The 12,313-nt window shown below is 39.6% G+C and overlaps 1 protein-coding gene across 4 annotated transcripts; it reads left to right on the top strand.

Moving 5' to 3' along the window:
* Window positions 1-1,042: 1,042 nt before the first annotated feature.
* Window positions 1,043-11,120, top strand: CEP15 (centrosomal protein 15). 4 transcript variants are annotated; one of them, XM_063411775.1, is made up of 5 exons: window positions 1,043-1,156; window positions 2,524-2,604; window positions 3,314-3,437; window positions 8,306-8,380; window positions 10,847-11,120. In XM_063411775.1, the coding sequence occupies exons 2-5, from the start codon at window positions 2,552-2,554 to the stop codon at window positions 10,988-10,990; spliced, it is 396 nt and encodes a 131-aa protein (XP_063267845.1). In that variant the 5' UTR covers window positions 1,043-1,156; window positions 2,524-2,551; the 3' UTR covers window positions 10,991-11,120. The 4 variants fall into 4 exon arrangements, with proteins under 4 accessions (XP_063267845.1, XP_063267848.1, XP_063267847.1 ...); XM_063411778.1 differs by lacking the exon at window positions 10,847-11,120 and adding an exon at window positions 8,768-10,825; XM_063411777.1 differs by lacking the exon at window positions 1,043-1,156 and adding an exon at window positions 1,289-1,529.
* Window positions 11,121-12,313: the final 1,193 nt, after the last annotated feature.

Below are 12,313 nucleotides of genomic sequence, written 5' to 3'. Positions count from 1 at the left end.
GAAAGATCGCAGCTATTACAGAGAGCTGGCGTAGCTCAAAGTAAAATATGCAAAACACTTGGGCTGTTACATTTAGTGTGACCATTACAATTAACTTTTCACACCATTAGAAATGAGGACTGACTCCTACCTCTGTGACGTTTATTGGAAAGTCTTGTCTTTAAATCACAATGATAAAAAGAAATCAAAATAACTTTTTAAGTACTATTTATCCTGACTGCTACAATAAGCAAGAGTAAGTTGACAAGTACATTAAAGAACTTCTACTTATGTCATGAAGTGAATTAATGTGAATTTGTTGCAGAAATATAAAATGTGAAAGAATTAGAAAATATAAAGAGATGGAAAAACCACAAGAAACAGCTTCTGATCAGCAGTAAGAAAGGCTTGTGATGAGGTGTCTTAAACTAGGATGAGAGAATGCTTAGATAGAAAGACAAACACTTTCAGAGCAGCTTTTAGAAAACTGCAGCTGCACACATGCATAAATCTACTTGGCACGAATGAAACGGATTAAAAAATATTTTTCAGCTTTATCTAGCTTGGAATTTGTGTTTTCTGTGAAGGACAAAACATTTACAGAAAGCAAAAAGGGTGGTCTAATTGTGCTTTTTTTATTTGGAGCATATTTTGATGTAAGTTTGCCTATTAAGGACTAGATTCGCCTCAGCAACTCTTCAGCTTTAAGGCCGGGAAGGAACTGAGCTCTGACACACGGGCAGCATCACAACAGGTTTAGAAATATGTGGAGAACGGGGCTGGCGCTGCAGGGCACTCTCCCGGGTCGGACTTTGAAGGCTGTGCCTTCCACAGAGCGAGGAACACTAGTTTTAAACGCAGATCGCGGCAGGCGTTCCCGGGACTCCGGGCCACCACCTCTGAGGGTGAGGGCGGGCACGCTCCACCCACTGCCCCCTCCCGCCCCTCAGCGCTCCCGCGCTCCCGCCCCGGGCCCTGATTGGCCCCGGGCCCTCTCGCTCCTCCAATCCCAGGGGCGGAGTCCGTTCCCGCCCCCGCCTGATCCCGCCCACCGAAGCGGCGGCTCGGCTCCACCTTTCCGGCCGTCTCCATGGCATCGGGGGCGGGGGGTGTTTTAAGACGTCCCGGAGACCATTGCGGGTGATTGCCTTCCTTTTCGAAGTCGGCGAGGCTAAAGGTAAACTAGCTAGTGTATTTGGTATGTTATTTTAATTTCCTGACTTATTCTCCCGTAATCTTACGGGATGGTACCTTTCAACGACATCGTAAATCCATCTCCCCCCCCCCTTTCCCAATGGTAGGGCGCAGGCGGTGCGCGGCCCCGCTGCGGCCGTGGCGCTCCCGCGCTGTTACGGCCGCGGCCTGAGGCGGGGCGGTCGCGGATCCTGGGGTGGAGATGTGATCCTCAGCCCGAGCGGTTTCCCTGGGGCTGCTAGAGATCCAGGGAGAGCCTGCGGAGGTTCATCCCGGGCTGCCTCAGGCCTTGGTATCCGCCCAGGGCAGCGGTTACCCCACGGTGCAGCGGGCGAAGGATGCTCAGGCTGGTGCCGGTTTGTCACTCCCGATGGTGCTGGTTTATTGCTCTGGTTGTAAGCTATAGGCGCCCTTAAAGACAGGAGGTACGTGCGGCGGGATGCTCTGGCTGCTCCTGTCGCCGGTAAAGGTGTGTCACAAATAGCACGAAGTTCCCCGGCTGAAGGAAGAAGCACTGAAAGGGTGTGCTCCGTGTTAAACAAGATGAAGCATTAGCAACAGGCCAGGTGGACAGAAGTGTTTTCAGATTGTGATAAAACATACAGCCCTAGAAGATACACCCCAGCGTCAGCAGAGGCCACGTGTAAATCGCTGGTTTCAGAGTTAGGTGTGACATGTGATTGTGAGGAGGCCTTAACTAATGTTATCTTGGTGAGTTTTTTTAGTTCTCCCACCCTTAGACATGAACATGTGACAAGTTATTTAATTTTACTTGATGTGACAATAGCGCAGTCACCTCTGAGGTGAAAAAAAAATAGCCAAAACATTCTCAATCTTCTGAGAAGTGCTCTAGGATATTTGCGTCAGTGGGCACTTGATCTCCTTAATAGCTCAGAAAAAAACCCAGTAAGTTCTAAACAATGTAAACATGAAGGGGTCGCTGTATCTGTAGTTTACAAGGGTAACTGTGTTCAGTGTAACGTGATAAAAGCCAGAAATCAGTAATGTAAACAGTAATAGACAATTTCTGTAAGAAGTGTGTGTGTGTGTGTGTGTTTGTAAGCATTTGAAACTCGAGAAAACTCAGTGCTGAATCTGGAACTGAAAACAATTTGGTTGTCATAAATTATTAGAATACAGTAGCATTTTCCTAAAACATATTGTGAACATTAGTAGTGTGAATGTATTCAAGGCATATTGTAGCAATGTCATGTGGCAAGTTTTGTATAGATAGCTGACATGTAGATATAATGTGTGCAGCTTTTTTAACCAGAGTTGTTTAATACTGGGAAGTGTATGTTGATATACATCTTTAGAAGATTTTAATTTTGCTTGGTTTTCCTTTTGTAGAGTACAAAACCGGGGCAAACAACTGACGATGTCATCCTGTTTGGCTCAGGAGGTTCACCTGGCTAGAAGACACGAGGAGATGTGAGTAGCTGTGCTCTGCCTCTCGGGGTTTGTGTTGGGTTGTGATGTTCTCCCTCGCAGCCCTCGGTGCCGGTGGATGTGAGCTCTGCACAGCGCAGCGGAGCTTCAGCAGTGGGCTGGAGTTCCAGGAGGTGGCACTCTTCCTTCAGGAACCACGGGAATCAGCATCCTTGCCTGCCGTTAAAGGGTATTTAGGTTGATGAGGTTTCTGACTTCCAATAGTGGTAGTGGTTTAAGATCTCCATTGTTAACCTGTCACCATTAAATTCCTGTTTGGGGAAGGTAATTGGATTCTCGCACTCAATGCCTCAATTATAGAATTGCTTCTTTGTTGCCCTGTAAACTCAAATTGTGAGGCAAATACAGTAGTGATTCAGGAAAATTTGCTTTTCTTGTAACAAGTCGTAGGTGCCAATGAGCAAATGTAGTAATGATCAAGTCACCCCAACCCACCCTGTCTTTCCTTCTTCTGGGAGATTCAGTGTTTCTAAGCACCCCAGCGTTTGAGGACTGCTGGTTGCAACATGATAGCTTGGTACAAGCACAGCAGGTGATGCCTGCCTGTACCTTTTCTCTCCCCCAGCACACCCACCCTGCAGCAGGCTTAATTAGCCCCATAGTTTTGAGAAAACTGGGTAAGGTAAAAAGGTTATTTTCTAGCTCCTGAGCAAAATGTTCTACCCACTTAGCAAAATGTTTTCCTTTGTAGACTGTCTCAGAGATCAGAGCTGCTACAGCAGATGGAGACTTATCTAAGAGACAAAAAGACTAAAAAGACATGGCAAACTGAAGCAGCTGATGCAGCTTGTAAAAGGAATGCAGCACTTTTAAATGTAAGTTTCTGCAACTACCAGGAGCCACATCAAAATGTCACGGTTATGTAGCTTAGATAATTAAAAAAAAAAAAAAGTGTTTGCTCTATAGTTGTCATTTGAATTCTCTTCTATATGGTTCCCTTTTCTGGAACTTGCCCAAAAAGTATTAAATGACAGGTCTTTATTATCCCATGGCATCACTACCTATTTCCCGTGCCCTTCTTATAAAAACCTCGTGGTGGCAGCTGCTACTACGTATTTTTATTTTTTTTAAGCAAATGCAGAGATGTAACACATGCTAGTACATGTCTGCCTGAGAGAACTCAGGGCTCTGGCAGGACTCATAGCCCCTCTCTGCTTTGATTCGAGACATGAGGGTATGTTTGGAAATAGGCTGACCATTTCAGAGTAGGAACTGTTCTCCTACTGTGGTTGTGTTAAGTTGTGGAAGAGGATCTCAGTTTAATATTTTTCTCTAAAGAGGTGTAGAGTGACTTCAAGCATTTTACTTGCAAGTCTGTAAAAGCAATTTTTGGTGTTTCTGGCTCTTCACAGGGTTGACACCATTAATAATGCTCATAGCTTTTCTACATACCTGTTGTCATATTTAGGTAAGATCTGTTTCCTAGGAAATTAAAAAGATCAAAGTTTGATGGCAGGGACCAGAATACTGAAAGGCTCCTCTGGAACCCCTAGCTCAGGCATCTGAGTTTGAAGAGATGCACTTGACCACTGACATGATGCATTTGAAAAATGTGTGTGGGTTTCTCAGGAGACTGAAAACTGAACCTCCTGTGCCTTTCCTTTAGGAAAACTGAACCTCCTGTGCCTTTCCTTTAGGAAAACTGAACCTCCTGTGCCTTTCCTTTAGGAAAACTGAACCTCCTGTGCCTTTCCTTTAGGAAAACTGAACCTCCTGTGCCTTTCCTTTAGGAAAACTGAACCTCCTGTGCCTTTTCTGTAGGAAAACTGAACCTCCTGTGCCTTTTCTTTAAGCTCTTAGTTATTAAGGGCTCATAATGCATGTACTGTGTTTATTGAAAGAGTAAGTTTTACTCTAGAAAATGACAAGATTAATTTGTGTCACCAGAATTTCTTTGGGTTTTTTTCATGCAGAGCCCTGGTTCAGATTTAAAATGTTCACATTTTAGATTTGACATTTCACAGTTTGGGTGGGTATAATTCTATTGCGTTAGAGTTCGTATTTAAACGGGAGGTTTATTTAGAGAGGGGCAGACAAGGAGAACAGTTAGCTAGGAATGTCCTCTTAACTATTTTGTGACAAAGAAGATTTTTCAACTTGGGCTAGTGAATTCTGGACAGGGACAATCAAGCCCCTCTTTATTTGGTATAGTAAATGTAGGTGCTTCAGTGAGAGGCTGAGGACAAGTGGATGGTTTGGATGTTTTTTCTGTAGCTCCTACTCTGTTGATTTAGTAATTCCAGCCATTATGACTCCCATTTTCCACAGGTATTTTAGGTTAGATTTTTACTTTGTAAATATAGGGTTTTATAAATTATGTGTTTATGAATGCATTCTCAGTTTACATGTGCAGGCAAACACAATAAATGCAGAGTGTATTTCTCCATCCTGAAAGCTTTATTGTATTGGAAATGGAAACAATAGCTCACACATATACAGAGTGTAAATATTTCTGCAGTTAAACAGATATTTGCTATCTTCTGTCACATCCTCAAAATTGTTCCTTTCAAGTGTCAAAAATGTTGGTGTTTGTACAGAAAAAAAGCAAAAACATATGTACCAAAACAAATTCTGTTGCAGGATAAAATAGCATAAATCAATTTAAATCTATTAATTTTATCCTAGTTTTAACAAGCATGCACTCCTGCAGATGCTTTTTGATAACAGAAGAAAACAGGAAAAAAATCTATGCAGCATAATATATGAGAAGCTTGAAAACAAGACTGATTAATGTGCCAGCTTCAGAATATTGTTCCTGATACCAGGCACTGTACATTTCACAGTTACCATGTGGAGAGTTGTTGATTTGGCCTACTCAAAAATACATGGACATGACGAAGTGTTATTTTTTTATTTGCATTTCTGGTTTTCTGCGTGTAAGCAAAATCAGTTGTTTTCAATAATAGATCATAGCAAAAGCCATTTTTCTTTCTCTGTGCTAGTTGGAATTTATGCACAGGAAAGATTTCAAAATTAATTTAAATTCTAATCAGTAGGAAGCAAGGAACTAACCTTTTTTTTTTTTTAATTGAAATTTTGACATTACAAGCATTTGTTCAGCATTTCAGCATAATTATCAGAGTATTTTCCTCAGTGTCTTTAGAGGGAGACTGCAGATTAGGGAAATCTGTATCATTTGGTGCTTATATAATGTTGTCGTAATAAAAGCAGAAATTAGACTAGTATTTGTAATCTAATTTATGACATTTGTTTCTCAGTGATATTTCTTGTGTTTAGAAATATGTATTACTGTGCAACAGCTTGTAACATGAAATAGAAAAGAAAGAGTATGCTATATAGTAATTAGTACTGAAAAGGTAATTTAAAACAAATTTGCTTTCCTTCCCGGGCATGCAATTCCAGAATTATTTAAGTGTGATTGTGCCAGACTGATATCAATATAAGTGACAGCTGAATTTGGTCCCCTAAAAGCAATGCATGTGTCATGCATTCCATTTTACCTCTGGGGAAGGGTCTTGAATTGTTTTTTGTTCCAGTCCTTGTGGTTTTAGGGGAAGCACTGTAAGATGCTCTCTTTTTTTCAGTACTGTGACATATTAGATTAGCTGGTTTTTTTCCAAGGAAGTTTATCCTGCTGATGTATTTATTTTTATATTGATGACAGGGATTTATTTTTCCTACAAAGCTTACCAGTTGTGTAGACACACAAGAAGTGCCATCTAATCTTTTTGTAGTTCCAGTTATTTTCTAAAGCATACTACACCTTCCAGCAAAAATTTCCTTCACTGTCTGTCATTAAATCAGTATTCTGAATGACAATAGACTGCACAACACAAACTGGAGTGAGCAATGAAAAGACATGTCCAATATCTAGGCTATGCCAAAGTGACCTTCTCTACTAAGCATATATGCACAACTGCTGTCTCCTTTCTTGCCTGAAAGACTTTCATTTCCTATCACCATAAACATTCCAGTTACTTGGCTGAGTCTGTAAAGAAATAATGATTGATATTCTTCTTCCTGTTAAAATTCTTACAGTAATTAGGAAGAAGGAATCAGAAAGGAGGAAAATGCAATGGAAGAATATGAGGTGAACAATACTGAATGATCCTTTATTCAGTATGGTTTGTTGTGGTGGTAGCTTCTCCAGACTTGGCCTGAGCCATTCTGAGCTTTGTTTGGTGCTGTTTGTGTGTATCTGTTCTCAGTGTGTGCAACAGAGAAATTCCATGCTTAAGTCACTTAAATCTGTGTTGGCCTCTGTTATTTTGACATGGTGATTTCAAATGGCCTATGTCCTTCTTCCTATTCCCTCTTTATGTTTATCCCATTAGTCTTTTCTTACCTGAGAAGAGGCAGCCATTTGCTGCTTCTGAGAATCTGGATAAATATCAGAATTAGTTTACCATTTCTCAAACTCCTTTAGCTTCCTACAGTGATACCGATTTTGCTGTAGAAAAGGGAGGAACAGTTTTTCTTTGATTAGGTTTGTAATTATGTACAAGAGAATATTGTAAGAGGGATTAATGAAATAAAATAAGATGAACACTAAATTGAACAATCAGACTATGTGTGTCACTGAGTTGAACTTCAGCGAGTCTGGGGTTTTGCTTTTATTAATCATACTCTACTGAACTAAACTTGAGTTGAACACTGTTTACTTATTGATGTATTCAGACTGGCTATTATTCAATACGAGTAATCATGTTTGGTCTCTCTTGTGGATATGCTCCTCCAGAATCTCACTCTTCTTTTCAGCAGCAGTGGTGGTGAATATTTGGGAAGTCCCTTTGGGGAATTTCCTCTCTCATTTAGTTTTTCTGTTGTACTCTTCACACCCGCTCTCTGCTCCCAACTCTGCCATCTGCTATACTTTCTTTCCCCCTCCACTCTGTTCAGCTTTGGCTTCTTCACACCCCACTCCCACGTCCCTTTCTGTCTCTCTTCATCTGCCCACCACTCAATCTCTTCAATGTTTGGGTATGGAACTAAGCCCACAAGAACAGGTCAGAACTTTAAAGGGGGAGGGTGGTTACTTTGGGGGCATGCTTTGATTTGTTTGTTGCTGTTGATTTTTTTGGGTTGTTTCTTTTTTAAAAGATTTATTTGGGCCTCTGTGAATCCAGCACACATCCACTGGACAAGCAGAAACCCAAATACTGGGGTTTTTTTGTAAGAAAACTATGTGAGGTGCATTGTCATCCAAGCTTGTCTGGTGAACAGCTTGCTGCAGCTCTACATTTATGTGCACATGTTATGCATGCATATTAGCAAGTCATCTTTGTCTTGAGAAGTAAAGATCTTGCACATAATTTGCCTAGTTACTTTACAGTTACAGTAGCTAGAATACATACTTCAGTCTTATGCAGCAAAGAAAAAGATGTTGCATTCCCCTTTATTTCCCTAAGTTTTATACAACAGAATGTAGCTAATTTACCCTGGTGTCCAGGGAGAATAGCAGTGTTTACAGCAAAAGTCTTAGCTGGTTGTGAAATGTATGGAAAAGGTGCAGCAAACATATTTAGCAGCTGTAGGGTGTTAGTCTAAGTACTACAAGTTGTATTTCAGAATGACTAAACAAATATTTGAACTTCAGTGTTAATTTTTGAATGCTGTTTAGCTGTAATGGGTTTATTTAGTTAATGTAAATGTCTTTATATGTGTGTTTTCCTTTCAAAATTCCAAGTGCTTGTTTTTAAAATGTACTTTGCTTGTGTTTTAGGATATAGAAGCAGCAGAAAAAAGGCTGCAAGAAAGAATGTATTTACTTCCACATCCTGATACTGTTAAGTTAGAAGTAAGTCCTAGAACTATGTCTTTTCATTTGTTTTCATTTGCTGTTTACCAAATATTTTGCGCTTTTTTTTTTCCCTGAAGCATGTTCTTAAAGTGAAAATAATTGATTTTAAAATCCAGTGACTGGTATAGCCAAAGGCCTGTGTACTGTGTAGCGAGCTGAACCTAAATTCTGGGACAAGGTCCCCAGATTCTGGAGCATTCTGGTGGAAATATTTAGCAGGTTTCAGATCTATACAAACTTCTATTTTTAATTGAAGGCAAATATAAAAAATTAATGTTGTGAATAGCAGAAGATTACTGTGTTTACTATGTCAGAACTAGTTAGGTTGTTGTATGTGGTCATCCTGTTCTCAGTTTACCACAGACTGTCATCTTTACATTTCAGGGTCAACAGTTTATCAGCACGAACAGAGAAAATTTCACATCAATTATTTTAGAGTTGTGTGGAAGCTCATGAAGAGTACTGCAGCAGGAACACTCAGTTCTTTTTTCCCTCTCAACCTGCAGTCCCTAAAGCATTACTCCAAGATATAAATTTGGAGCAGGCTCCCATCTGTGTCTTGCCCAGTGGTTTGTGTGTGCTGTGTGGTGGATGGGGCTCCCAGAGGCACAGGAGCAGTGTCCCGGGGCTCTGTCAGAGCAGGGCGCAGGGCCAGGTTCAGCACTGACAGTGTGAGGAGAGGTGCACTGAGCCTGAGCCTCACACCTGCTGGCCAAGTGTTGGCATGCTTAGGCTAGTGCTTAAAGGAGAGGCATCCCTCCTTGTTGTGGTTCCTGTTCAAAGTTTTCATCTGTCATTGCGTTTTGTGAATAGCCTGCTGTGACTGTGACAGGGTGCACACTGGGTATGCCCCTGCAGTGGCTTCTTTATTATTTTTAAGACATTTTTAGGATACCTGTACATTTTGAATGATGCTAAGGAAGATGCCAACCTACTAATATTAAATGTTAAACCTGTTTTGACGGTGTTCAGAAGTACTTTTAGACTCTTCAATGACTTTGGAGACACCACTAGGGTTGTTTGGGTCAGTTATTCCCGTGGCAGGTGTGAAGCTGCTTGTCGAGCAAAGTCCACACAAATTGGAGGCTGCAGAATGTCTGCACTCTGCAGCAGTGGTGAAATTTTGGAGAGAGCAGAGTTACTATTTGAAGGAGAAGATCCTATTTCAGCTTTTTTTTTTTTGTACTTCTAGAGAAGAGTGCTATAAATAGTGGAAAAAGAAAACTTTCTTTCATGGTACAAAATTCTTGTGCATGCTTTGTTCCAAAACACTTCTGAGCATATTTCACTCAGCCATATATGTGTCTGTATTAATATACTCTGAAAGTTATGGCTATAATGGATCCCCAGCTTGCTGAGTCGGAGTAGTTTTGTGTGACAGCACATATGCTTGTCAAAAAAGATTCTTTGAGTAAATCTGTTGAAGAAAATATTTTTGTAAACCTGCAAGAGCCATAGTTATATCTGAGTTACATATAAGGATTGAAATGATTAGCCAGGAATCTAATACTTTGCAGAGAGATCTTCAATTTTATGCTGCATTTTTGCTTCATTATATACTTAAGTAAAGAAAAAAGGCTCACTACATATGTATCATAACTGTTTTCTACTGTAAAATTACGTTTTTCTGAATGGACATCAATGGCAAAAAATACATATGTGGATGGATTAAAGTGTTATCTTAGCACACTTCTTAGAGCACGTTATTTTGTGGGAAAATGATACCTGGCACTTAAAATTTTCCTGAAAATCCTATAAACAGTTATCCTTAGGATACCTGTGATGAATGATGAAAATGATGAATGATTAATAACCAGATAAATAATACGTTACATTTATTACTCAGAGGCACAGTGTAAAGCAAGAGGAAGGATTAGATGATCCACAGTGATTCTCCTGACCACATGCTAAATATACATCACCTTTTTATTATTATTTTAATTTGTGATCCAAATACTGGAGATAATTACTGCATCAGTGAGTTATCAAGTCTAAAATTTTACTCAAAGATTTTGAACTATAGTTCCATATAGTACTGTAAATTTCTCTAGGATTATCAGTTTACATTGGTAAATGTGCAGCTTTCATTTCTGACATTTTTTCCACTGCAAAATGAAATTCCAGTAACATACATACTTAAATATAAAAGCTGCTCTTGGAAGAGTATATAACCATGGAAAATAGTTTATTAAAGGTACTGTAAGGTCTAAACTGATGTGTTGCTTACCACAAGAGGGCACATTCAGTCACTTCACAGTTTGTCCTGCAGAATGAAATATTTCCAAGCTGATATTTCATATCATATAAGAGATTAAGAAATTCATATGTTAAGTACGTTGTTCTTTTCTGAATTGCTTTACTCTTCAAGTAAGATTTAAAAATGCATTGAATTTCTATATTGTTTTTAACTGGCTGGCACATGTTTTGAAATTAAGTTTATTTTTTTTCTTATATCTTTCTCAGACTCTCTATTGGGCATCAATAAAAGAATCTCTTCCCAAGTGGGAAGAGTTTCTTTTAGGAAGAGCAGAAGTTCCTATTGGCTTTAAGAAAACGAAAGCTGCAATGCAGAGCATAAACTACCCTGAAGAAGATTCACAAAAATAAACATTTTAGTTTCATTTTGTTTTGCAATTTATCGCGTAAGCAGAGAAGATCATCCAGATCAGACAACAGAATATCATGCCATTAAACTGCAATGTAAATAATTTAAATTAAATTTAATTCTATAGAATAATTTCATTCCATTGTTGCATTGTGTACAATTCCTTATTTTTATTCTGTACCAGAGAAGCCATCACCAAACGGGCTTTTAGGATCAAGAATGAGAAACATTGGTGTGTAGATTTCCACCAAGGCAATTGGGTTTTCAGTGTGAGAAGAGTTTAATGTTATTTTTAATCCTCAGCTTCCACATAAAAGTGCGATAAGTAAAGACAGATTCTTGCATTATCTTTCTTCACTTCAGTCATCTGTGCTCATGCCTGCTCGTAGATGAGGGAGAAAGGAAGAATTTACTGTTAGAAAAGGCAGACTGTGCTTCAGAGTAGCCTTGGTTTAGCACCAGGAATCTGTGCAAGAACCTTCCCGAGAGCAGTTGTAGAAGGAACAAACTTGAATTTCTGTGTCTTGTTTTCCCTGATTTTATTGTCATTGCCACTTTCATCACTCATACACCTCACTCCAGGCAGCTTTTCCCAACCTCCTTCTGCCTACATTGTATTTCTTGTCTAATGGGTGGGCAAACAAATCTCTAGGGCTTTTTGCTACTTCTAGGCTGCTCTTAATGCTATTTTCTTTCTGCTGCTAAGATCTACAAGTGAGAACTTTTTCTGAGGCACGAAAAGTTTGAAAGAAGCGAGCTGAAAGGTAACTGGCAGTGGCTGTCTGAGAACGAAGCATATACAGAAGTTGAGGATATAATATTTTCACTTTCAGCCATTGAACAGCTTCTCAGCTTCCTCCTACAAAGGTGCAGTATCAGTGAGTTTTAACTGTACTGAGCTACCTCAGTATGAAAAATTCACTGGTACGGAACTTCTGAAAGTGTCACTTCAGTGGAAGATCCTTCTTGGTGTGTGACATGGCCTGCAGAAAATTAATCTTTCCTAAGCAAAAGAAGCTTAGAAAATATTTATTTCTTTTATTGTTAAGAACCTGGACTTGAGTCAATATAGTTTTAAAATTTTATCTCCTGCAACATCTTTCAGCCCCCAACCTAGAAGCAGTAGAAAAGTACCTCTGCTAGTGTCTGAGGATATGAAAATGTAATGATTGCAAATACTGCTAGGCTAATAGTTATCTGTGCTATGCATCTTCATCCTACATAGAGACCTCACTATTCAAAAAACATTATATCCCTATGCAGCATGAAGAATGACTGACACAATAAAATCAAAACTTGAGGTGCAATATAAAATGGTTGTATAT

This window comes from Prinia subflava, chromosome 14 (assembly GCF_021018805.1).
Source record: "Prinia subflava isolate CZ2003 ecotype Zambia chromosome 14, Cam_Psub_1.2, whole genome shotgun sequence".
Lineage (NCBI taxonomy): Eukaryota > Metazoa > Chordata > Aves > Passeriformes > Cisticolidae > Prinia > Prinia subflava.
The sequence above is the reverse complement of the archived record's forward strand: the minus strand, read 5'-3'. Positions and strand labels throughout refer to the sequence as shown.